Below are 26,064 nucleotides of genomic sequence, written 5' to 3'. Positions count from 1 at the left end.
TCATACAAGCTGTCTGATAAATAATGATACCAGCTGGAAGAGTTGGTGTTGCAACTGAGATGTAAAGAAAATTCTGTATAAACGTACAGGCTAAAGTCTTACCCTGTCTACATAGCAGTATTTGGTATTACTGAAATAAGTTATTGTCATACTGCTTCATGCTCACAATTTCAAACTATCTGTTCAAAATGCATTTCACCACTTCAACACAGGATAGTGATGCTACAACTATCTATCTGCTTCTTACTGCCATTCCCAGCACACACACACACACACACACACACACACACACACACACACACACACACACAAAATAAAAGAAAAAAAACTTGTCAAATGAGAGAAAATCCCAGACTTACAAATTACCCACAGTGGTTGACAGAAGGGCACAAATTCGAGGTTCGGTACAGCACTGCTTGCCCAACCATGCATGAACCTTATTACAATCAGAACAGATCATCCTACAGTAAAGCTGGTAGTACACTGCGCAATAGCATTTGGTACACTTCCCCTGTCAGACTTTGTGGCAAACAACTGATGCTTTAGTGTAGCCCCTAGGTTAGCTGCTTGTGCATTAGTGGCAACCTGACACTGATAGATGGCACAATCAATATTATATATATTACCAGTTTAGCAGTGTTTACACTTTTCACCAGAATCTGTGATTAGAGAGTGTCTCTAATGATTTTTCTTTACTGCTCTGTATTCCTCCACAACTCTTTAGGAATATTCTTCTACACCATTAACAACTGAATCCCCTGAATCAAAGACTGGGAGATCACCCCTCTTTTCTTCTTCCATTTGATATCCAGTCCATGATGATAGTTGAGAAGTCTTTCCTCTTGTGTCCTTTTCACAAACCCATACCATTGTAGTTGTTCCTATCGAACAAAATCAATAACTGAATTCTGAAAACTTATCTGATTACTTCATTTCTTATTATTCCTTTTCTTGATAATATTGCTGAATGTTTCCATAACCTCTGTAGCTAATAATTTTGAATTTAGTTTTCATTTCACTGTACAAACTTCTGAATCATATGTAATGATGCTCCTAACAATTATTCGAAATAGTCTTGTTTTAGTTCAGTTCTTATGAACTTATCCCACAGAAATACATTTAACAATACTTATTATCAAACTACTTTGTCTTGTTCCCCAGCATTTGTAATTTTCGCTATACATATTTATATATTTCATATATTTCAGTAATTGCTATTGTTCCACTTCCTTCTCCCAGTACTAAATCTTCATATATTCCATCAGCTACCACACACATATTTAATTTTCCTAATGTCTACATTTAGACCTCCCTATTTGTATTCTTAGGACATTAAGTTTATGACGAGAAAATTTATACAAGAATACAAGAAGTGGGACCTAAATGTAAAAAATCAGTGCTGTATCTGATTCAACCTATCTACACATTTTTTTTTATACTTAATTTGCCTTCACTGCACAGTTCTTCCTTATCTTTAAATAAAGAACTCTCCAGACACACACAACTGTCTAAAGACTGTGTGTGTAGCCACTGAGATGCACAAATGTGCACTGTAATTTAGCACACGTAACCACAATTTATTCTATTCTTGAGGGTCAGTCATCTAAGCTTCATGCAATAATAATACTATGGGCTAGGGTACTCACAGAACACAGTCTATATGAATCTTACGGCATCTTTTCTTATTTCTAAAAGCTGGCAGATCAGCACAGTAAATGCACTCAGTACAAAACTCCGACGCAGTATACCGTCCCTCACAGATGGACTACGAGCACTGTCATGTTGTGTATCAAACTGCAGTCACAAAGAGACTGTGTTCCAAGCCACATCACTTTTAGATACAGCTCAAAAACAGACTGATCATTTTCTTCAAGTACAAAAGACTAAATGTGCACAAGAGTGTCATCTTTCACAATTTATACCTTTATCTATCTGACACTCAGTACACAGCAGTATGAATTCTAGGCTTTTCTCGAAATACTGCACGGGGGTGAGTCAACAAATGTATTGTGAGTGTCACATCATCATTTGAAATTTATCACCTGTGTGTGTTTCTAGAAAATGACAGCATATGCCAGGTAAAAGATAGCCAGTGTATAGTATTCCAAGTCTCATAGCTAGTGGACTACAGCCAGTTATGCTACAGGAGTGTACTTCTTAGACCAGTACGCATTGCAAAATCTGTTCCGTACATGGTGAGAGTCATATTTGAAGGAGAGCTGTCCTCTACTGGAGATTAGAAATGAAAACAAATGGCAGAGAATTGACAAATGATATGTGTACCATCATCGGTAATGTTGGTGTAATGGTTAGAACATCTGCTTAGTAAGCAGGAAATCTAGGTTGAAGTCCTGGCTGTGGCACAAATTTTAATTTATTTTTTCAGGTTCTGTCATTATCAAAGATAAAGTTGTGGCTCAGGTCAAAAACATCATATTTCTGCCACTGACGGAGATGTACCAATGGTGGAGGCCAAGGACATTGTAGGCTTAGAGACTCTGCGTGGCAGTAACTGTGCCACATGATGCCTAGTCACACGAGTTGGCCACCTGGGGGACTAATACGGTTGAAATGTAGCCAGCAACAGAACAGTCAGAAGTTATTTCTCTTCGAGCAGTAATCTTGTGCCGATCATCACCAGCTATATTACGACACTGTCTTGTTGGTGACACTGACACAGGACTCCTAGATACAGCATCGCTCCACTCTGGTGGACTATGTCAAATTCACCATCTCACTCTGCCATACTGATGTGGGAATTTGTAAGCAGGCCTTGAAATACAAAAGCTGGCCAGACTAGGAAATGTCTCCCCTGGATATCTGTGTTACCATGGCCTATCTTGTATGGACACTCTGGACTTCCTCATGTTATTATTGAGTTTTACTGCTTGTAACATCTGGTAGATGCTGAACTTGCGGAACTTCAAGTGTCAATTTCTTTTCCTTCATTTTTTGTTTCCTGTGTACTTTAAATTTTCCCACATACAATGATCTGGCAGTTTCAGTCATATTAATGTTTGACACCAGTAAATATTTTAACTGTAAAAGTCTTCCACTATTGCTGCATGTTACAACACAAAAGCAAAATTCATTTGAGGCCAGTACACATCGCACCAGCTTAGCCATCATATGCTGTGACTTATTTATTGACCCACTCTCAGCTTCAGCCATAAGAGTAAAACTTGCCCTCTCGAAGTGTGGTTTAGCAGGTAGAAGCAGATTGTTAACAGATGATTTGGTATGTAGGACCACCACAATTGAGAGACATGGTAATTAATTTGGAGAGAGCTGCTTCAGTTGTACGAATATTTGTTCAAACCATGACAAGTTTCCAGATTTTAAAATACCACCTTCAGGTGTATGAAATTATTATGTTTTGTAACACATAACATGTAGTTGGGCCAGTCAGTGCAAGAGTTCGAATCACTGTATGTTGTGGAAACTGTCTGCCACCGGGCGGCCACAAAGTAGGAACACCGACAACTACCATGTGAAGGGCCACACCAGAGGTTTTGATGAACATACGGTGATTGGAGGCCACTGTCCTAACCACTTGTTATGCGTTACCAGATACATTAATATCGCACACTTGAGGACTGGATTTTAAAATCCTGAAACTGGTCACAGTTTGAATAAATATTAGTACAACTGGAGTGGATCTCTCTAAATTAATTATTATGTTAGAAGATGAGGTGACGAGATGTGGATTAGTGCCGCTGTGGCGAGTTCTGCTCGGCTGCCGCACCTTGTGAGACATCGCGCCGGCCCTGTCCGTCGTCGAGCCAGGGCGCGCGCTCCCTGCTCGGGGTGTAGATTTCAGCGTAGTCGTGGACTGCCTCGTCGGCAGTGCCGGTTCCGGTGTCACACAGCGGCGAGACTGACGGCAGCAGGGCCAGACCCTCCACCGCCGCTTGCAACTCCTCGTCGAGCATGTGCACGTCCGAACCTGCACAGGGCGGAGCACCACGTTCTGCACGCCACCAGTGCCATTCCACCACCTCCACCACTACCACCACCATCACCACCACCACCACCATCATGGCCATCACCAGTACCACCACCACCATCACCCAAAACCACACACCATGCGTGTACACACTGGCGCATTCACTTGTGTTGACATCAAAATTTTAGTACAGAAACTGAAACTATTCTGTCTTCTTGGCAACCTGAGCAAACACATACAGGGCAATGCAGAGGGAATGTCACATAGTATGTGAGGTGATTCCACATGTCATAATAAACCAAAAAAGTCCTACAAACATGTTTACAAATTTTGATCATTACAGGATTGGATCGGGTTGAAGGCTACACACACCCAGGAATTACTACGAAGACAAGTTTGAATGTTACTTACCCAAACGCTGTGTAGGCACTGTAGTGGACAGAATAATGGTGGGGCAGATGACTGATCCATCCTACGAGAGGTGCGAAGGGTTCTCCGAAAGAGGGTGGCACTGTGACGTCACACTGAGGCAACAGCTGCAAGTGTACCCAGCGTGTAGTCATGGGTTGGACCGGAGAGCAGTCATGAGGTCATGTGCGAATCATGCTCGTATGCCAATTAACTGAGCAATTCCATTGTATTGTTGAATATCAACATGCTGCATACGTTCATCTGTGCACAATACACAGACATGTTGTTTGAGAATGGGTACTGCAATCGCAATGGCCATGTGGCTGTGACAGAATACCAGAGATGTTTCCCTGATCGATTAACCCCCTGTGCCAAGTTACTTCCCGGGGTTTTTTAAACATTATTTGAATCCGGAACACTACCCAGTGTACACATAACATCAGAACATGAGACTGTCCAGTCAGTTGAGGAAAGGGAAGAGATTACTGCAATGGTACAACAGAGCCCCACCACCAGTACATGGCACATTAGCACTCAGCTCTATATTCCACAAACGCCAGTGTGGCATATGTTACATTCCGAAGGCTTGTACCCATTCCATGTGCACTTCTGTGTCCGGGTGATTCAGTAAGCAGACAACAATTTTGTGAATGGTTGGCTGTACACAGAGACGTAGTACAAAACACTTTATTTACAGCTGAGGCTAAATTTACGTGCAATGGTATCATGAACATATGCAGTTCTCATACATGGGGAATGGAGAACCGACATGACACTAGGGAGACAAGACTCCAAGTTAGGTTCACAGTGAATGTCTGGTGTGTTATGACTGACGGCCTGATGACTGGGCCTAGGTTTCTGCCAGCCGCATGACAGCCACAGCATACACACATTTCCTGATAGAAGACTTACCTGCACTTTTGGAAGATGTGACATTAGAGCAACGATGGCAAATCTGCCTGCAACACAGTGGATCACCGATTCACTGTACCACACAAGTATCCCAGTATCTGAATAAATGGTGGCCGTTATGGAGCATCTAACTGGCCTGATAGATCAGCCGACCTAACCCCATTTCACTTCTGTTTGGGGGGCTGGTTAAAGGGGGATGTGTACACTATAAAGGTGGATACACGTGACGAATTTGTCACTCGCATCGTTGACACTGTTGCCTACGTTAAAGCCCGCCGAGATGATGTTCGATGTCCAACACAACACACCCTCCAAAATGTTGACAAGTGCACTGAGTGGGTGGGGCACTTTTTGAACAACTTCTGAAGGACAATTCAGTCATCTATCCTACCATTACTTTGTCCACCACAGCTCCTGTACAGCATTTCAGTAATATTGAAAATTGTCACAGATGTGTGTTGTCTTCAACCTGCTCCAGCTCCATAATGATCAAAAATTGGACACGGATTCATAGGATTTTTTCGGTTTATTTTCACAAATTATGTGACATTCCTCCTGAATCACCCTGTGTACATACAGGTTCAGTCGTTAGTACCTCCACAACATCAGAAGACTACTGGGTGAAAACTACAATAATAAAAGGAAAATGGTGGATATCAAGATGGAGAATCTCTCCAAGTTCTGATCCATAATAGACATTGTGACACAGATGTAGGGAGCACCACGAGACGTGCTGGAAAATGGCATGCAATGGAATGATGTGCTTGTTTTGTGTCCTCAAATCTGCTACCAGTAAGTCAACTGTCATGCTTCAGTGATGATTTGATACAAAATACAGGTTAAAGCTCCAACACACAAAACAATCTACAAATAGTACAACAAATTATACCATATCTAATCAGAGACACAAAATACACATGACACAGAACTTTTTTGACTGGAGCTTCTACTTATAGTAATGAATGTTATAAGTAGTATAATAGAAACAGCTGTCAAAAAGGTTTTATATCACACACGTTTTGTGTCTGTGATAAGATATGGTATAATTTTTTGGGGATCAGAGAAAACAGACTTACAGAGACTCTTTAGGCTAAAGAAAAAAATCATTATGGCCATGGTAGGTGCAGAAAAAAAGACAATTATGCAGACCTCTGTTCAAGTCAGTTGTTCCTGGCCTCTAAATGTATGAGACAATTGAGTTTTCTAAACAAAACCCACAACATTTTGAGAATAACCTGTTTAAGCATGATTATGAAACAAGAAACAAATCTCAGTATAAGTTACCAACACATAGGCTAAAACAGCTGGAGAAGATGCATGAGGCTGGGAAATAAAATCTGTGAAAATTTCAAAAATTATGAACCGGAAGAATTTGCACTTCATTAAAAAAGTAACTTGCAAGTAAATATTATTACAGTGTAGAAGAATTTATGACTGACTGTCACAAGTAACCATACCTGATGTTTAATCTTATTCTATTTCATGCTAAAAAGTACTTTAAGCAGATATTTATTCTTAATTTTATTTTATTTTCAACATGATTATATTAAATCATTTTGTGGTACTTAAAATTACAAAACACTGTAAATTATTCCATCTACTTGCAATTAGAAAGTAACTTTTAACTGATGAGTCACCTATGACCCAATCGTTTGACTGTATATGACATGTTATGTGATAATAAAGTTTCTATTCTATTCTGTTCACATTCCGTGTCACTGGCTGTTAATGTGGTATGAAAAAAAAAACAGGTCAGTGAAATCACATCAGCCGGGATAGTCAAAAGAAATTGGCAACACCTGCGAGCACAGACCTGCAGATACTGCGGTCAACTGTTTGGCATATTCTGCACAAAAGTCTGTCTGTGAAACTGAAACGGCTGCAGTTGTCACGTGTGCTAACTGTTCAGGACTATGACGTACATTCTAACCTTTGCTATGACTTGCAGTGGCTACTGGAGGGACATGAATTTTCACAGAAGGTGATTTTCAGTGACAAAGCAATGTTTCACGTGCTGGAAAGGTGAATCGTCATACTATGCATGCTCATGGCACAGAAAATCCGCACGAGATTGTGGGACACATTGGTGATTCGTCTATAGTTTAAGCCTCTTGCACCTAGTCCTCCTCAAAAGTTTACTGATCATTTTTCTCTGTGGAGAAAACTGTGTCTGGTTTTGTGTATGTGACATGCAGCAGCAATGGCTTATGCCACAGTTACAGCAAGATAGTGGAGATTTCATTTTGCAACAAGACGGCATTCCAACACAGTTTCTTTCAGACATTTGTATCTACATCCATGTTCTGCAATTTACCGTAAGCTTCATGGCGGAGGGTACATCATACTCTACCAGTTAATAGGGTTTCTCCCTGTTCCATTCACGTATTGAGCTGGGAAAGAAGGGCTGATTGAAAGTCTTTGTGTGCGCAATAATTATTCTAATCTTGTCATCACTACCCCTACGTGAAAGATATATAGGGGGTTGTAGGAAGAAGGTTGACTGAAAAGTAATGCCTCCACCTTCATAACTCTTCAACAGTTGGCAGCATTGGTATGCAGTAGGTACTGGCCTACAGCTACAGATGGTGGGAAGCCTTAGCATCGAACAGTTGAGTTATTACAGTTTGAAGTATGGAACCCTGTGCAGACGGTCAGTCAATGCGATTTAAGCAATGTGCAGTCATTGAATTCTTGACAGCAGAAGGTGTCACCCCAAAGGAGATTCATCAGACACAGAATGAAAGCAGTTTATGGTGATTGTGTTGATGTGAGTACTGTGTGTCATTGGGCAAGTAAGTTTAAAGATGTTGAGGTGGGAACATCTGACCTGTGTGACAAACAAAGACTTGAACGTCCTGTGACAGTAACTACCGAGTTTCACAACCAAAATGTTGACAGATTGATTCAGGACAATCGTCATATCACTCAGAGAGAAACTGCAAGCACAATCGGCATTTTACAAGAATGTGTGGGTTACATTATTGCTTTGCTTGGCTATCAGAATATCTGTGCCACCACAGCAGAACTTCAGAGACTGAATCTCACCACTGCACAGCATCCTCCATACAGTCCAGATTTAACACCGTCTGACTTCCATCTGTTCCCGATAAAGAAAGATGATCTGCGGGAACATCATTATGCTTCTGATGAAGACGTTGAGAGGACTGTGAGACTGTGGTTGCGGAAACAGAGTGTCGACTTTTTCCGTGACGACTTCAGGGAACTTGTCCATTGTTGGCAGAATTGTATCCACTTGGCTGTTGATTATGTGGAAAATTAAATATTGGTAATTAAAGATCACATTCTAAGGATTATTTCTGCATTTCATTTATTAAAATATTCCCATCCAAACCCAATTAACAAAGGTGGAGGTGTTACTTTTCATTCAACCCTTGAATATTTGCAGAATCGCCATTTGAAGCCAGTTCTTGAAAGTTTGTTAGTGTAGTTTCTAGGAATAGTTTACATCTGTCTTCAAGAGCCTCCCAGTTCAGTTTCTTTAGCATCTCTGTAACACTTTCCCACAGGTCTAAACAAACCTGTGGCCATTTGTGCTGCCCTTCTCTGTATACATTCAACATCCCCTGTTAGTCCTATTTGGTACAGGTCCCACATACTTAAGCAATATTCTAGAATGGATCACACAAGTGATTTGTAAGCAACCTCCTTTGTAGACTGAGTCCATTTCCTCAGTGTTCTACCAGAAAACGGAAGTCTTCCAGCTGCTTTACCCACAACTGAACCTATGTGATCATCCATCTCATATCCTTAAGCTGCCAATCTGCATACCACTTCGAAATCTTATCAAGATCCGACTGAATATTTATGCAACTTCTTTCAGGTTGTACTTCATTATAGATAACTGTGTCATTCGCAGTTCATTAATACACTACACAAGCAGCAAGGGTCCCAACACACTTCCCTTGGGGCACACCCATAGTTGTATGTATGTTGTATGTTAACTGGGGACCTAGAAACGACGGAGGGGCTCCGTCCCCACTCCAGCCGCAGTGGTCCACAACCCCACGGTGACTACCACAGTCCACTTCACCCCTCCACCACCCCACACCGAACCCAGGGTTATTGTGCGATTTGACTCCCCACTGGACCACCCCCACGGAACACCTCACACCAGAAGAGTGTAATCCCTATGTTTGAATGGTAGAGTAATGGTGGTGTACGCATACGTGGAGAACTTGTTTGTGCAGCAATCACTGATATAATGCAGCTGAGGTGGAATAAGGGGAACCAGCCCCCATTCGCCGAGGCAGATGGAAAACCGCGTAAAACCATCCACAGACAGGCCGGCTCACCGGACCTCTACTCAAGTTCGCCGAGCGGATTCGTGCCGGGAACCAGGCGCTCCTTACCGCTCCACAAAGCAGTACGTTAGACCGCTCACCTAACCAGGTGGGCCACCCCCATAGTTACATCTACATCTGATGATGATTCTTCATACAAGATAACATGCTGTGTTCTCTCCACCAAAAAGTCCTCAATCAAGTCACAAATTTCACTTCATACCCATACAATCAAACTTTTGACAGTAAGCATAGGAATGGTACAGAGGCAAATGCTTTTTGGAAGTCACAAAATACTCCATCTACCTGCCTGCTTTGATGCAATGCTTTCAATACGTCATGTGAGGAAAGTACAAGTAGAGTTTCACGTGATCGATGTTCTTGGAATCCACACTGGTTGAATTGTTTGTCATTACGGCACTGTCAAATGGCCTCAGTGTCAGACTCGATGTGCTTGCCATTGTGAGTCTACTGTCCTCTAGCAGCCAATGCAGTCGTGTGACTTAACTCTGTGTGATCTGTTCTTACAGGGTTATGCCAAAGACCGTGTCATCCCGCCTCCACTGTCACTTAAAGAGATGCAGCAAAGGATAATGATTACGGTCACTGATATCGACTGTGGCCTATCAGAATCAGTACAGCACGATTTTGACTACCATACTGTTTCCAGAATGAGATTTTCACTCTGCAGCAGAGTGTGCGCTGATATGAAACTAGGAGGCAGATTAAAATTGTGTGCAGGACCGAGACTCGAACTCGGAACCTTTGCCTTTCGCGGGCAAGTGCTCTACCATCATTTTTTTTTTTTTTCTTTTTTTTTTTTTTTTTTTTTTTTTTTTTTACAAAAAAAATCTCATTTTGTTCTGTTTTGTTCGTTGACTTTGTTCGTGGCGGACGTCCAATGACACTTGCTCTACTTGTTCGTTGATGCGTTTACTCAGTGTTTTATTACAGAGGATAGCTAAACCCTCTGACCGAACACGCTGCGCTACCGTGCCTGCGCATCTGAGCCGTCCTCACAGCTTTACTTCTGCCAGTATCTCGTCTCCTACCTTCCAAACTTTACAGAAGCCCGCAGGAGAGCTTCTTTAAAGTTTGGAAGGTAGGAGACGAGATACTGGCAGAAGTAACCCTAGAACTGTTTGTACGATGTCTTCAGCTGATCCGTAGTATAAATTCATTATCTCTGCAATCGTTGTTAACGATAAATGACAGTCTTCCGCGCAATATGACATCAACAGTGTTGACATTGGTTTCAGCCTTCAAAGTTGAGGGCCTGACGGGGTGTGGAGCATCTACAAGGTCATTTCTACCCTCCCGAAATCGTTCATGCCAATCGAAAACTTGTGTAATCCCGATGGCTTGCTGCAACACTGCCAATGTTTGTGATGGAGTTTTGTCAAGAAAAATGCTAAATCTAATTGTTCTGCTAGAACTTGAAGATCCATGTTGGGTACTGTAAGCATGCCCGTACGCTTTCCTTTGCTTCCCTTGAACTGCGTACCGCCTGGCTGCTGACGCGAATGGTGTTACGTCACTCGAGGTCAGACCTCTCCGGTGCTGCCAGCACCAATCTCAAGCACGGGCGCATTAAAATGAAAAAAAAGAATGAATTATTACGGTTATTTTTTGACGCCCCCTCGTAAATACTGCCCAGCAATTATTTAGCCTGCCATAATTTATTGGTTCTCTTAACTGAATTTCTCTTTTGATACAGTTTTTAATATACGAGGTGTTTCACGAATGTTACACACTTCTAGAGGCTGTAGAGGGGACGTAGTAGATCAAGTTTTGCATAGGAACCCATGTCCGGAAACGTCATCCTACGACGCTACGGAGCGTCAAAGTTACCGGCGCCGGAGGCTGTAAATGTACAGGGTGATCCAAAAAGAATACCAAAACTTTAGGAATTTAAAACTCTGCAACGACAAAAGGTAGAGCTAAGCACTATCTGTCGGCGAATTAAGGGAGCTATAAAGTTTCATTTAGTTGTACATTTGTTCGCCATTTCAGCCAATAAAGTTTTGGTCCCTTTTTCTTCGAAGGTGCTACTGTAACTGGACTACAGTATCTGGAGATGTTAGAGAATTGGCTGTTCCCTCAGCTCGAACAAGAAGCACAACAATTCATATTTCAGCAGGATGGAGCGCCACCACATTGGCACTTATCTGTCCGTAACTACCTGAACGTCAACTACCCGAGGCGATGGATCGGCCGCCAGGCAGCCCGTGACAGAGCACTTCATCACTGGCCTCCAAGAAGCCCTGATCTTACCCTCTGCGATTTTTTCTTATGGGGGTATGTTAAAGATATGGTGTTTCGGCCACCTCTCCCAGCCACCATTGATGATTTGAAACGAGAAATAACAGCAGCTATCCAAACTGTTACGCCTGATATGCTACAGAGTGTGGAACGAGTTGGAGTATCGGGTTGATATTGCTCGTGTGTCTGGAGGGGGCCATATTGAACATCTCTGAACTTGTTTTTGAGTGAAAAAAAACCTTTTTAAATACTCTTTGTAATTATGTATAACAGAAGGTTGTATTATGTTTCTTTCATTAAATACGCATTTTTAAAGTTGTGGTATTCTTTTTGAATCACCCTGTATATTCCTGCAGGGTGATTGCGTGATGTTACAAACTTTCAAGGATGATGGAGATGGACAAATGTATCAATTTGAGGTAAGGGTTTCTGAAAGGGGAACGAACGAGTAGAAAGTTATAAGCGAAAACCCTTCTGATACCTTTGATGGCGAAATACATGTACTGGTACTGTTGTTGCAAAGATTGTAGGTTAGGCAAGTTTTAGATGTGTTATTATGGACCAAAGCAAAAAAAAGTCTGGTAAACCTGGGCTCCAAGATGTAAGCTACGAACTCTTGTTCAATAAAGGAGAACAAATGTTCGTGGCTCCTCAGGTATGCATTTTAGAGCCCACCTTTTCTCAGCATTTTTTCTAGTTTTGTTCAGTACCACCGCCTCTGAAAGCTGCCTACAATATTAGTAGTAAAAGTACCGGTACACCCATTCCACTGTCAGAGGTATCAGAACGGTTTTTGCGTATAACCTTCGACTCATTCATTTCCGGTACAGGGACCGTACCTCAAATTAAAAATTTATCCTTCTCAATCATGCTTGACAGTTTATAACATCATCACGGAATCAACCCCGTACGCAATATTCATTAACTGCAGCCGTAGCATTATCATCACATTTGCCGTAAATAAACACCATATCGGCGTATTCCACTGCCGTAAATTTGAAAAGCATCCCTACTTCATAAATAATGTACAAACTACAACAGTTACTATGTGGTTTCACTCAAATACATTGTTGTTATTATGGAATGTTCTTACACTGAACAATACAGAAACTAACTCGTTTCAAGGTTACGAAACGACTGAAACAACAATGAAATAAACATTTCTACATTCTTAATGGAAAGTAAACAAATTTACTTGCATAATAATCTTTGTTTCTCTGGATGTTCTGGAAAACTACTGCAGATTCACGTCTGGGACATGTTTCAGTAGATTCCCCAGATCAATAACAACAAAATAAATGGAAATCGTGCTTTACTTTAACCTCGTACAGTTTTGCGATGGCTTCATATTAGCGAAGCCGCTAAATTCCAGGCAAAATCATTTACTAGCGATAGCTCCGTCACTAAACATTCTCGAACCTGTGTTTATATGAACTTTTTTCTTTAGTTTTACTTGGAGAATAACATATTAAAATATTTGCGTATCTTCGTGAATCACCCTATATAGCTAGCATCACTACCAAAATCCGATAAGCTTCGCACGAAATTGTGAGACGCCGAACTTTTGAAGGCTGCATTTCATCGTTGCGACTGGATGGCGGCGGTCATAAATACAACTTAATTCAGAATTGTAGTGCAGCATAACGGTTAACTTATTAACTTGATGTGTTGAGGGTCACAAAGTTCGAATCTCGTTAAATGCAACTTTTTTTTATTTCTAAATCTTATCGAAAGAATTTGGTTGTTATTTTTGTTCAATTACTTGGTTTAAATGTAACTTTTTTTATTTCTAATTTTTTGCCGCGTCATTTTCATCATCGTACTGACTTTTTTATTTGCTCTTATTTTTCTGCCTATCATTCTTTTCTCATCTGGAATCTGCTTGTGTCACCTGTAATCTATAAATAAGTACGAACAACGACTGTTCATCGGTTGGTAACGCGGCAGCTCATGTGGCCAGTGTTATGATAATTTCAGATAAACAGTGTTAGCGATGATGATGATGATGTTTGGTTTGTGGAGCGCTCAACTGCGTGGTCATAAGCGCCGGAACAGTCACAATTTTCACACATTCCAATTTTTTCACACTCCAATCTAACCACTGTCACGAATGATGATGATGATGATGAAATGACGAGGACAACACAAACACCCATCCCCCAACGGGCAGCGGTGATAGCGAGAAATTACAGTTTGCTTTTAGAGCTGAAACTGATATTTTTTTCTGTTAGCTTTAATCGCTGTCAACAAAGCGATAGTGGTTTTAGTTTTGCCGGTGAGTGTTCACCTCTGTTTTTCAGGTACATTGCATTCCACGAGGCTGTGGTCAGCTTACGACATGAGTTGAAATTCAGGGCTACAAACACGTCATCCGCTGCAGTTCAGCCACAGATCATTTATAATCAGGAGTCGACAGAGCATTTCCCTTTTTTGACATAACTTGCAGCGGGCACTTCCAACACTCCCCCGCGTTACATATTAATAGCATTCGGGAAGTCACCTGCCGCATCCGTGTGCCACATACAACCAAGCAGTAGCAGCAGCCGACTTGGCAACACTGTGGTAGCGAGTTACAGACGTCAGTTATCAACTAATTTTAATTGGACTATAGTCAATGCGCCCATGTGTGCAACAGAGGGCACTAGTGCCACCTTACACGTAAGGGGGGGGGGGGGAGTTACCAACATTTTCGCACATATCCAAATATCTTGGGAATGACTGAGCCCCTGTTACACAGCACAACCACACAAACTATAAAATAATCAGCATAAAAATCGTTGAAACCAAACATACCAGACGCAAGACCATATAACAAGGAGCCCAGAATCAACAACCAGGCAGTCGAACAACTACGGCATTACATCCTTGAAAGGCAATCAGAATCTGACAATATATTGTAATGTCTTAACTCCACCTGACTGTTACGGCTGTATTGGGGGTACAGCTTTAGACTCTGCATGATTTCAGTCTTGCACGTCGACTAGCTGTGTGGCACCGCACGGAGAGACATTTGGAAGGTTGCTGTCCGCCTCTTCCTGGTATGAAGTGAACGGGCCTTTAAAGTCACTTTCTCAACTGGTCAATTTGAACTATAGCGTCCTGCCTGTTGCAGATAACATGATTTTACTTCTTGTGTCAGAGCTTAAATGTTTAAAGACAAGTGTACACCTGAATGTGTGATTTGACATCATGAAACCGGTCGTGTTGCTGTAAAACTTCATGTACTTCTGAAAGGATTTTATTTCAGAAACATGGATTACTTCAGCTACGGTTGACCTCAGCAAAAAACTATTTATGTCCGGAACTGAGTTATGTTAAGACAGGGGTAACACAAGTGTTTTATTTACTCATGTAGATATGGAGGGGAAAGAAAAAAAAATTCACAGAAATAAGGACTGTGTTAAATTAGAGTTAGAATGAATGTGTAGAATATTTTGTTTATAATTCGTATACTATATTTACACTTTTAAAACCGCACACGTAAATGAAGTCTGGTCTTATGTTGCAGATAGGTTTAAATCCTTTTCCTGTACTTTATAAGTTTGGGATACATAAGAAACTGGGCAATCAGCAGCTTCTACATAAATATTACAATTATTCATTCCCAATTGATTCGAGCCCACGTGCAACAAAAATAACTCCACAATATAACTACTTCTAGGTTCAAAATTACTCTTTGAAAAGACTGGCACTATATATAAGAACTGTTTACACTAACTGGGCACAACTGCAATGTACTTAAAGGAACAATTATCGAAAATTCTAATGTCAAACCAACATAAAATGCATACAAATTCAAAGTAGGAATACCTTATAGAAACAACATTCCATAGTATCGTAACTCGTCATACAGTAAGAGAATAGCTATGTGAACGCTGCACAATAGTCACAAATAAAATACACTCCTGGAAATGGAAAAAGAACACATTGACACCGGTGTGTCAGACCCACCATACTTGCTCCGGACACTGCGAGAGGGCTGTACAAGCAATGATCACACGCACGGCACAGCGGACACACCAGGAACCGCGGTGTTGGCAGTCGAATGGCGCTAGCTGCGCAGCATTTGTGCACCGCCGCCGTCAGTGTCAGCCAGTTTGCCGTGGCATACGGAGGAGCTCCATCGCAGTCTTTAACACTGGTAGCATGCCGCGACAGCGTGGACGTGAACCGTATGTGCAGTTGACGGACTTTGAGCGAGGGCGTATAGTGGGCATGCGGGAGGCCGGGTGGACGTACCGCCGAATTGCTCAACACGTGGGGCGTGAGGTCTCCACAGTACATCGATGTTGTCGCCAGTGGTCGGCGGAAGGTGCACGTGCCCGTCGACCTGGGACCGGACCGCAGCGACGCACGGATGCACGCCAAGACCGTAGGATCCTACGCAGTGCCGTAGGGGACCGCACCGCCACTTCCCAGCATATTAGGGACACTGTTGCTCCTGGGGTATCGGCGAAGACCATTCGCAACCGTCTCCATGAAGCTGGGCTACGGTCCCGCACACCGTTAGGCCGTCTTCCGCTCACGCCCCAACATCGTGCAGCCCGCCTCCAGTGGTGTCGCGACAGGCGTGAATGGAGGGACGAATGGAGACGTGTCGTCTTCAGCGATGAGAGTCGCTTCTGCCTTGGTGCCAATGATGGTCGTATGCGTGTTTGGCACCGTGCAGGTGAGCGCCACGATCAGGACTGCATACGACCGCGGCACACAGGGCCAACACCCGGCATCATGGTGTGGGGGGCGATCTCCTACACTGGCCGTACGCCACTGGTGATCGTCGAGGGGACACTGAATAGTGCACGGTACATCCAAACCGTCATCGAACCCATCGTTCTACCATTCCTAGACCGGCAAGGGAACTTGCTGTTCGAACAGGACAATGCACGTCCGCATGTATCCCGTGCCACCCAACGTGCTGTAGAAGGTGTAAGTCAACTACCCTGGCCAGCAAGATCTCCGGATCTCTCCCCCATTGAGCAAGTTTCGGACTGGATGAAGCGTCGTCTCACGCGGTCTGCACGTCCAGCACGAACGCTGGTCCAACTGAGGCGCCAGGTGGAAATGGCATGGCAAGCCGTTCCACAGGACTACATCCAGCATCTCTACGATCGTCTCCATGGGAGAATAGCAGCCTGCATTGCTGCGAAAGGTGGATATACACTGTACTAGTGCCGACATTGTGCATGCTCTGTTGCCTGTGTCTATGTGCCTGTGGTTCTGTCAGTGTGATCATGTGATGTATCTGACCCCAGGAATGTGTCAATAAAGTTTCCCCTTCCTGGGACAATGAATTCACGGTGTTCTTATTTCAATTTCCAGGAGTGTAGATAAGACGTGTATAAAATCATTTCATGTTGTGTCCTTGTTGACATGTGATAGAAACTTCTGAGGCAATCAATGCAATAAATCGTGTTTTCAGGTGCCATAAGATGGCAGCAGTCTTTTACAACATACGATTATCCCTTTGAAACAAAATGTAACGAAATTATATATTTTTTAGTCTCATACACGTCGCTTTTCAAATGTATACGTAAAAAAATTAGAATTATGGTCATTACTTTTTTTATAAACGTCATATGTATTTTATACTATTCTCTTACCGTATGGCAATAGACGGTACTATGGAACGTCGTCTCTATAATGTATGTTTACTTTGAATTTGTATGCATTTTATATTGGTTTGACATTAGAATTTTCCGTAATTGGTCCTTCATTTACATCAGAGCTGCAAGCAATTGGTATGAGCAGTCGACGAAATGGATTGCCCTGTATAATTTTTTTCTCTCCCCTATGCAAAGGACCAGAAGATGGTGATTTAATTTTGCTGAAACTAGTAATCATAGTATATTTTTATGTGATCTGGGTGAATAAACTAATACACTGAAGAGTCAAAGAAACTGCTACACCTGTTTGCATATCTCTGTTATGTGATCTGGGCGAATAAACTAATACACTGAAGAGTCAAAGAAACTGCTACACCTGTTTGCATATCTCTGTACTTGAATTAACATGTCTATGCCAGCTTCTTTGGCGCTTCAGTTATAATAGGAAGAGCAACCGTGTTCATACACAAAACTTAATTAGGTGACTGCCAATAACAGGCAGTGCGGTGTTACTACGTAAGAGTACAGTGGAGAACCGGTTGGAGAGGCGAGCACTTACCGGAGAACTTGGCGGCGGCGCTGGCGGCGGGCTGAGCACGGCGCTCCACCTCGGCGTAGAGCGGCTCCTGGCTGTCCAGCAGGGCGCCGTCCGAGCAGTGCCTGGAACGTGCTCTCCACATCAGTACACTGACACGCGCTGCCTGGAGAAGGAGAAACTGGCGACCGGGTGCAGGGAGACACACTACTCGGACCTACAAAGTGCACTGCAAGAACCGAGGGAAGATACACTACTGGCCATTAAAATTGCTACACCACGAAGATGACGTGCTACAGACGCGAAATTTAACCGACAGGAAGAAGATGTTGTGATATGAAAATGATTAGCTTTTCAGAGCATTCACACAAGGTTGGCGCCGGTGGCGACACCTACAACGTGCTGACACGAGGAAAGTTTCCAAACGATTTCTCATACACAAACAGCAGTTGACCGGTGTTGCCTGGTGAAACGTTGTTGTGATGCCTCGTGTAAGGAGGAGAAATGCGTACCATCACGTTTCCGACTTTGATAGAGGTCGGATTGCAGCCTATCGCGATTGCGGTTTATCGTATCGCGACATTGCTGCTAGCGTTGGTCGAGATCCAATGACTGTTAGCAGAATATGGAATCGGTGGACTCAGAAGGGTAATACGGAACGCTGTGCTGGATTCCAACGCGATCGTATCACTAGCAGTCGAGATGACAGGCATCTTATCCGCGTGGCTGTAACGGATCGTGCAGCCACGTCTCGATCCCTAAGTCAACAGATGGGGACGTCTGCACAACAACCATCTGCACGAACAGTTCGACGACGTTTGCAGCAGCATGGACTATCAGCTCGAAGACCATGGCTGAGGTTACACTTGGCGCTGCATCACACACAGGAGCGCCTGCGATGGTGAACTCAACGACGAACCTAGGTGCACGAATGGCAAAATTCATTTTTTCGGATGAATCCAAGTTCTGTTTACAGCATCATGATGGTCGCATCCGTATTTGGCGAAATCGCGGTGAACGCACATTGGAAGCGTGCATTCATCATCGCTATACTGGCGTATCACCCGGAGTGATGGTATGGGGTGCCATCGGTTACACGTCTCAGTCACCTTTTGTTCGCATTGACGGCACTTTGAACAGTGGACGTTACATTTCAGATGTGTTACGACCCGTGGCTCTACCCTCCATTCGATCCCTGCGAAACCCTACATTTCAGCAGGATAATGCACGGCCGCATGTTGCAGGTCCTGTACGGGCCTTTCTGGATACAGAAAATGTTGGACTGCTGCCCTGGCCAGCACATTCTCCAGATCTCTCACCAATTGAAAACGTCTGGCTCGTCACAATACGCCAGTCACTACTCTTGATGAACTGTGGTATCGTGTTGAAGCTGCATGGCAGCTGTACCTGTAAACGCCATCCAATCTCTGTTTGACTCAATGCCCAGGCGTATCAAGGCCGTTATTACGGCCAGAGTTGGATGTTCTCGGTACTGATTTTCCAGGATCTATGCACCCAAATTGCGTGAAAATGTAATCACATGTCAGTTCTAGTATAATATATTTGTCCAATGAATACCCGTTTATCATCTGCATTTCTTCTTGGTGTAGCAATTTTAATGACCAGTAGTGTAATTAGGCTGTCTGCAACTCGACACTTTCATCTAGTGATTAGCAATCTATATCTCCATACTATTGTTATTCCATCCTGAACTTGCCCCTGTTTAAACTATTAATTACACAGCTTAATTTTTTCCAGTGATAGTTAAAATTTTATGGCTTCCACTCACAAAAGTTAGTAGACATATTTTGTATTTCTAAATTTCCTAACGTGTACAGCATGGTATGACATGGTTATTTAGTTTAAAAGCAATGCGTTTGCGAGGTATCTTAGCTAAAATGCGACTGATTCACAGAATGTTTGACACAAATAAACTAAAATGTTATTGCGAGTACTGGCAGCTCATTAAGCGTAAAAGAAATACCCTGGATGTCCTTGGAATTGCAATCTGAGGGTAGTTAGCCAAGTCTGGGAGCATGTTGTTGCTAATCCAAGTAGTTGTTACCATTGTGTGTCACCATCTGTTAGATGATGATTTACGGAAAGTGACACTCATTCAGTGGTAAGTATGGATTGGCAGGAAATACTGTTACGTTGTCCCATGAGGTTTCCATCGAGATGGAAAAAAATAGTACCCTTCAGTGAGTTGCTTTTTACTTCAGATAAGAAAATGTGTAACACGATAAAAGTGAAGTTGGATGTTGCTTATGGCGACTCTTTGACCCTTCTCAGTCAATGACAAAAATTAGATATTCTTTCAGGGAATTTAAATGCGGTCGGACGTCTGTCTTTTAAGAGGATGGCCCAAGGTGACTGGCAGATATGATTACTAAAGAAATCACTGAAAAAGTCCACACACAATTCTTGCAAATTTTTAACCGAAATTGCCCAAAGAAACGGAGGTCACAGGTATCTCAACGCGAGCGGAAATTAATGTTTCAGATGCTAGGTTGGCGATGAAAAAATTGTGGCTCCAGCGGATGCTGCAATTGCTGGTGTGGTTGTAGACGTTGCTTTTACTTGGCAGCCGTGTTTGGAGCAATTTAAGCATTATTTGAAGGATTTCTTCAATCGAGTTAAGTGTAAATTAGATCTACATTCGTCATTACACCCAAGAAAACGAGCAACACTCAAACACAGGACTGCTTCTGTTGAATCTGCTCCAAAGAAGGTGAAGACAGCTGCATCGCTGGCAAAGTTACAGTTTTTAGGAATATTTCTTAGAACGAAGAAAAAATCACAGGGCAATATTACATCTACATCTACATCTACATCCATACTCCGCAAGCCACCTGACGGTGTGTGGCGGAGGGTACCTTCAGTATCTCTATCGGTTCTCCCTTCTATTCCAGTCTCGTATTGTTGTTGTTGTTGTTGTTGTTGTGATCTTCAGTCCTGAGACTGGTTTGATGCAGCTCTCCATGCTACTCTATCCTGTGCAAGCTTCTTCATCTCCCAGTACTTACTGCAACCTACAACCTTCTGAATCTGCTTAGTGTATTCGTCTCTTGGTCTCCCTCTACGATTTTTACCCTCCACGCTGCCCTCCAATGCTAAATTTGTGATCCCTTGATGCCTCAAAACATGTCCTACCAACCGATCCCTTCTTCTAGTCAAGTTGTGCCACAAACTTCTCTTCTCCCCAATCCTATTCAATACCTCCTCATTAGTTACGTGATCTACCCACCTTATCTTCAGCATTCTTCTGTAGCACCACATTTCAAGAGCTTCTATTCTCTTCTTGTCCAAACTAGTTATCGTCCATGTTTCACTTCCATACATGGCTACACTCCATACAAATACTTTCAGAAACGACTTCCTGACACTTAAAATCTATACTCGATGTTAACAAATTTCTCTTCTTCAGAAACGATTTCCTTGCCATTGCCAGTCTACATTTTATATCCTCTCCGGCCATCATCAGTTATTTTACTCCCTAAATAGCAAAACTCCTTTACTACTTAAAGTGTCTCATTTCCTAATCTAATTCCCTCAGGATCACCAGATTTAATTTGACTACATTCCATTATCCTCGTTTTGCTTTTGTTGATGTTCATCTTATATCCTCCTTTCAAGACACTGTCCATTCCGTTCAACTGCTCTTCCAAGTCCTTTGCTGTCTCTGACAAAGATTGTCGGTATGCCTCTGTGTGGGCTCTAATCTCTCTGATTTTATCTTCATGGTCTCTTCGGAAGTCAAGAGACACGGTCTATCATCTCCGTAACGCTTTCGCGATTACTGAATGATCCTGTAACGAAGCGCGCTGCTCTTCGTTGGATCTTCTCTATCTCTTCTATCAACCCTATCTGGTACGGATCCTACACCGGTGAGCAGTATTCAAGCAATGGGCGAACAAGTGTACTGTAACCTACTTCCTTTGTTTCCGGACTGCATTTCCTTAGGGTTCTTCCAATGAATCTCAGTCTGGCATCTGCTTTACCGACGATTAATTTTATATGCTCATTCCATTTTAAATCACTCCTAATGCATACTTCCAGATAATTTATGGAATTAACTGCTTCCAATTGCTCACCTGCTATATTGTAGCTAAATGATAAGGGATCTTTCTTTCTATGTATTCGCAGCACATTACACTTGTCTACATTGAGATTCAATTGCCATTCCCTGCACCATGCGTCAATTCGCTGCAGAACCTCCTGCATTTCAGTACAATTTTCCATTGTTACAACCTCTCGATATACCACAGCATCATCCGCAAAAAGCCTCAGTAAACTTCCCATGTCATCCACAAGGTCATTCATGTATATTGTGAATAGCAACGGTCCTACGACACTCCCCTGCGGCACACCTGAAATAACTTTTACTTTGGAAGACTTCTCTCCATTGAGAATTACATGCTGCGTTCTGTTATCTAGGAACTCTTCAATCCAATCACACAATTGGTCTGATAGTCCATATGCTGTTCCTTTGTTCATTAAACGACTGTGGGGAACTGTATCAAACGCCTTGCGGAAGTCAAGAGACACGGCATCTACCTGTGAACCCGTGTCTATGGCCCTCTGAGTCTCGTGGACTAATAGCGCGAGCTCGTTTTCACACGATCGTCTTTTTCGAAACCCATGCTGATTCCTACAGAGTAGATTTCTAGCCCCCAGAAAAGTTATTATACTCGAACATAATACGTTTCCCAAAATTCTACAACTGATAGACGTTAGAGATATCGGTCTATGGTTCTGGACATCTGTTCGACGTCCCTTCTTGAAAACGGGGATGACCTGTGCCCTTTTCCAATCCTTTGAAATGCTGCGCTCTTCTAGAGACCTACGGTACACCGCTGCAAGAAGGGGGGCAAGTTCCTTTGCGTACTCTGTGTAAAATCGAATGGTATGTCGGAGTGCTTTGGGAACAATTTCAGGCTATGAGTCATTTGACGAAGGAGGAAGTACTGCCTCATCGCTACAACGGCCGATTACGTTCATCTGAAGTTTTGTCACAAGACTCCACAAATTGTACTATGAATACCTTCTGAACTCTTCCATAATCTAGTTCCCACAGATGAACAAATGGTTCCCCGATAAAAAGTTTCACACAAATGGAGAGGTGTGTTTTAGAAGGATTGAAAATATCAGATTTTTAAAGGATTTTTTAAAACAAGTACCATGCTGTTGGCAGAAGCATAAAAATGAGAGTGCCGTACAGTATTAATTTATTTATTTAGTTAACGGGTTTTTGTCTTACTAGGATACCATCAAACAATAACTGACTATTGTCACCAAAGAGGGTGTATTACTGCTGAACAACTTTGGAAATATATTATAAACAGACGGTGCCAAGCAAAAAAACAAGAGTAAATGACAACTTTAAAAATGGTTCAAACGGCTGTAAGCACTATGGGACTTAACATCTGAGGTCATCAGTCCCCAACTTAGAACTACTTAAACCTAACTAACCTAAGGGCATCACACACATCTATGCCCGAGCCAGGATTCGAACCTGCGACCGCAGCAGCAGCGCGGTTCCGGGCTCAAGCGCCTAGAGCCGCTCGGCCACAGCGGCCGGTGACAACTTTAACAGTGCAATAACAACACAAATAAAAGTATTAAAGTTAAGATGTAAATAAATGTGAGCATTATGGCAAAACATTTAAAAAACAGTGAGTGTGTTGAAGGATGAGATAGAAGAGAAGGGGGACAATCTGAGTAAAATAAAATCGTGCTACCCTGAGTCCCATATGAGATATTTTTCAAAGCTGTTCCCAATACTGTATCCTCTTGTATGGTGGCAGTCAGTTATGGTCTGATGAAGGTCTCTTATGCCAAAAACAGGTTAATTACATAAATTAGTAATGTATAACATCCACTTGCGCTTTTCATTTATATACATTAAGTTGTTCTAACAAGTACTAAAAAATAAGTTGTTTACGAAGTTTATATCCCAATTCTGAGAGAATAAAAAACTGGACCTTCATTTCTAACATGTATACTTAGTGAAATACGCTCATATGGCCACTGTCTCCCTCGATGCACAATATTTGACTAAAAACTCTGCATTCAGGTTCGGAGAACAACATGTTGCCTGTCAACCACTGAATCTACTGTTTTTGGTGTCAGTATGTGGGGCTGTTTCTTGAAATGCATTTATTTGCAGCAGAAAGAGTGCCTCAAAACACTGTAATCATATGGCTGACAAGCGTCTTCATTGCTTGGAGCAACTGTAGAACAGTGTAGCCACATTAGCGCACACGCCGGAGTTTTGATTTAGGAAGATCGAAGTAGAGAATTCGATTCCTCGTGTAGTCATATTGGATTTTTAATTACTGATTTGAGTCTTAGATTTTATACAGAACTCAATCAGGTTTCGTACCGAACATACACAATCACGCAAAGAATAAAAAAGCATTGATTTTCGTAGCCGTTGTCGATAATGTCTAAAGTTCTTGGATTTTGCTGCACCACAATTCTTGCTAGATTTAAAAAAAAGTACGGTCACCTAAAGCTGCCTGCTGTAGTGACAGTCCACTCGCAGTCTACCAGTTTGATTCAAACGACCAACTTCATGTCACAGAATGACCTCATATCAGGTTAGAGGAAGGTTCCTTGGCATCAAATACATAATTGATCAATGCTGAGGAACCTTCATTTAACCTTATGTGATGCCAATCAGGACGTGAAGGTGGTCACTTGGTCGAAATCGTTTTCTTTCTGTGTGTGACGGATAATCTCAGGCACTACTGTAATAAGGTCTGTGAATGTAATTTATAAATGCAGGGTGAGTCAAAAAGGACTTTGCAATTATATAGAAATGTATTCAGGGAGCTTATAGAATCGATAGGTGTGTCGTTCTGTAGCGAACAACCTCAAGTTTCACATAAAGGTATCAAGTGTCATTTTGGTTCGACGTGACTACCATTTGTCATGCGGCAGACATCCCACCGGGAATGAATTTCTTCCCAGCAACAGAACAGGCATACCTTGTGGACCGCCAGCGTCGATTCGAATTTTCAGGTCGGATGAATTGTTTGGCAGGGGAGGAACATACACACGGCCTTTTATGAAACCCCAGAGACAGAAATACAGTGCTGAGAAGCCTGGGGAACGATGTGGCCATGCGATTGGTCCTTCATGGCCACTCCACCGACTTGGGAAGCGAAGGAAACCTCAACTTCCATGAGGAAATGACGTGGTGCACCGTCTTGGTGGTAGTGAACCATCCCATCTCGGTTAGCTCCATCTGTCTGTGTTGCAGAGTTCGTTTCATGAAACCAAAACACACAGCGAGCACGCTCCGCACCAATGAAAGTTACTATTTTCACTGTGCACTAAGCTGGCGCTCGTGGTGGCGGAATAAGGGAACTGATTCACTATGTGAATCAAACTTGATGTTGCTGGCCGGTGTGGCCATGCGGTTCTAGGGGCTTCAGTCTGGAACCGCGTGACCGCTACGGTCGCAGGTTCGAATCCTGCCTCGGGCATGGATGTGTGTGATGTCCTTAGGTTAGTTAGGTTAAGGTAGTTCTAAGTTCTAGGGGACTGATGACCACAGATGTTAAGTCCCATAGTGCTCAGAGCCAAACTTGATGTTGTTTCCGATGTGTCGCTCATACCGACACATTGAAAACAGCGATGAGAGTTTACGCAAGTTTATTGACCAAGGATAGAAACGCCTGCTTTGACAGCGATAGCAAAATCGCAGTTACAGTGGCTCATGGGTATGAAGACTTGACAGTATGGCGATTCCAGAGTAACACAAGTAGGATCTTCATAGACAAATACACCTGTATGTAAAATATAACCACCAGCATAGGAACAGAGCAGTCACTCTATCCAGGGTACAGCTAATTTCACCAATGAAATCAACGATTAATGTTGAATATAGAGGCGTCGGTGGCTATGATGGGCTTCCAGAGCGTCCTAAAACGATTGGAGGGTGGGGGTGAATAGCAGCCGCCCGGAGGCTAGGAGGGACTCTGGATGCTGGTGGAAGAACTGACATGTGCCTTTTTTTATTATTGTATTGTCATTCTCCTGCCCCATGTGCAGGGGAGGGCTGGCAGCGGCACAATCCACCGTTCT

General features: G+C 42.7%; 1 protein-coding gene across 1 annotated transcript in view; it reads right to left on the bottom strand.

Moving 5' to 3' along the window:
- The window catches only part of LOC124550940 (uncharacterized protein CG43867), a 396,962-nt gene that overhangs the window by 136,109 nt on the left and 234,789 nt on the right, over positions 1-26,064 (bottom strand). Inside the window, exons 6-7 of the mRNA XM_047125748.1 lie at positions 17,995-18,095; positions 3,746-3,946 (exon numbers count right to left, since the gene is read on the bottom strand). Coding sequence (XP_046981704.1) covers positions 3,746-3,946; positions 17,995-18,095 — 302 coding nt within the window. The remainder of the gene's footprint in view (positions 1-3,745; positions 3,947-17,994; positions 18,096-26,064) is intronic.

The sequence above is a fragment of the Schistocerca americana genome, chromosome 9 (assembly GCF_021461395.2).
Source record: "Schistocerca americana isolate TAMUIC-IGC-003095 chromosome 9, iqSchAmer2.1, whole genome shotgun sequence".
In the NCBI taxonomy this organism is placed as follows: Eukaryota; Metazoa; Arthropoda; class Insecta; order Orthoptera; family Acrididae; genus Schistocerca; species Schistocerca americana.
The sequence above is the reverse complement of the archived record's forward strand: the minus strand, read 5'-3'. Positions and strand labels throughout refer to the sequence as shown.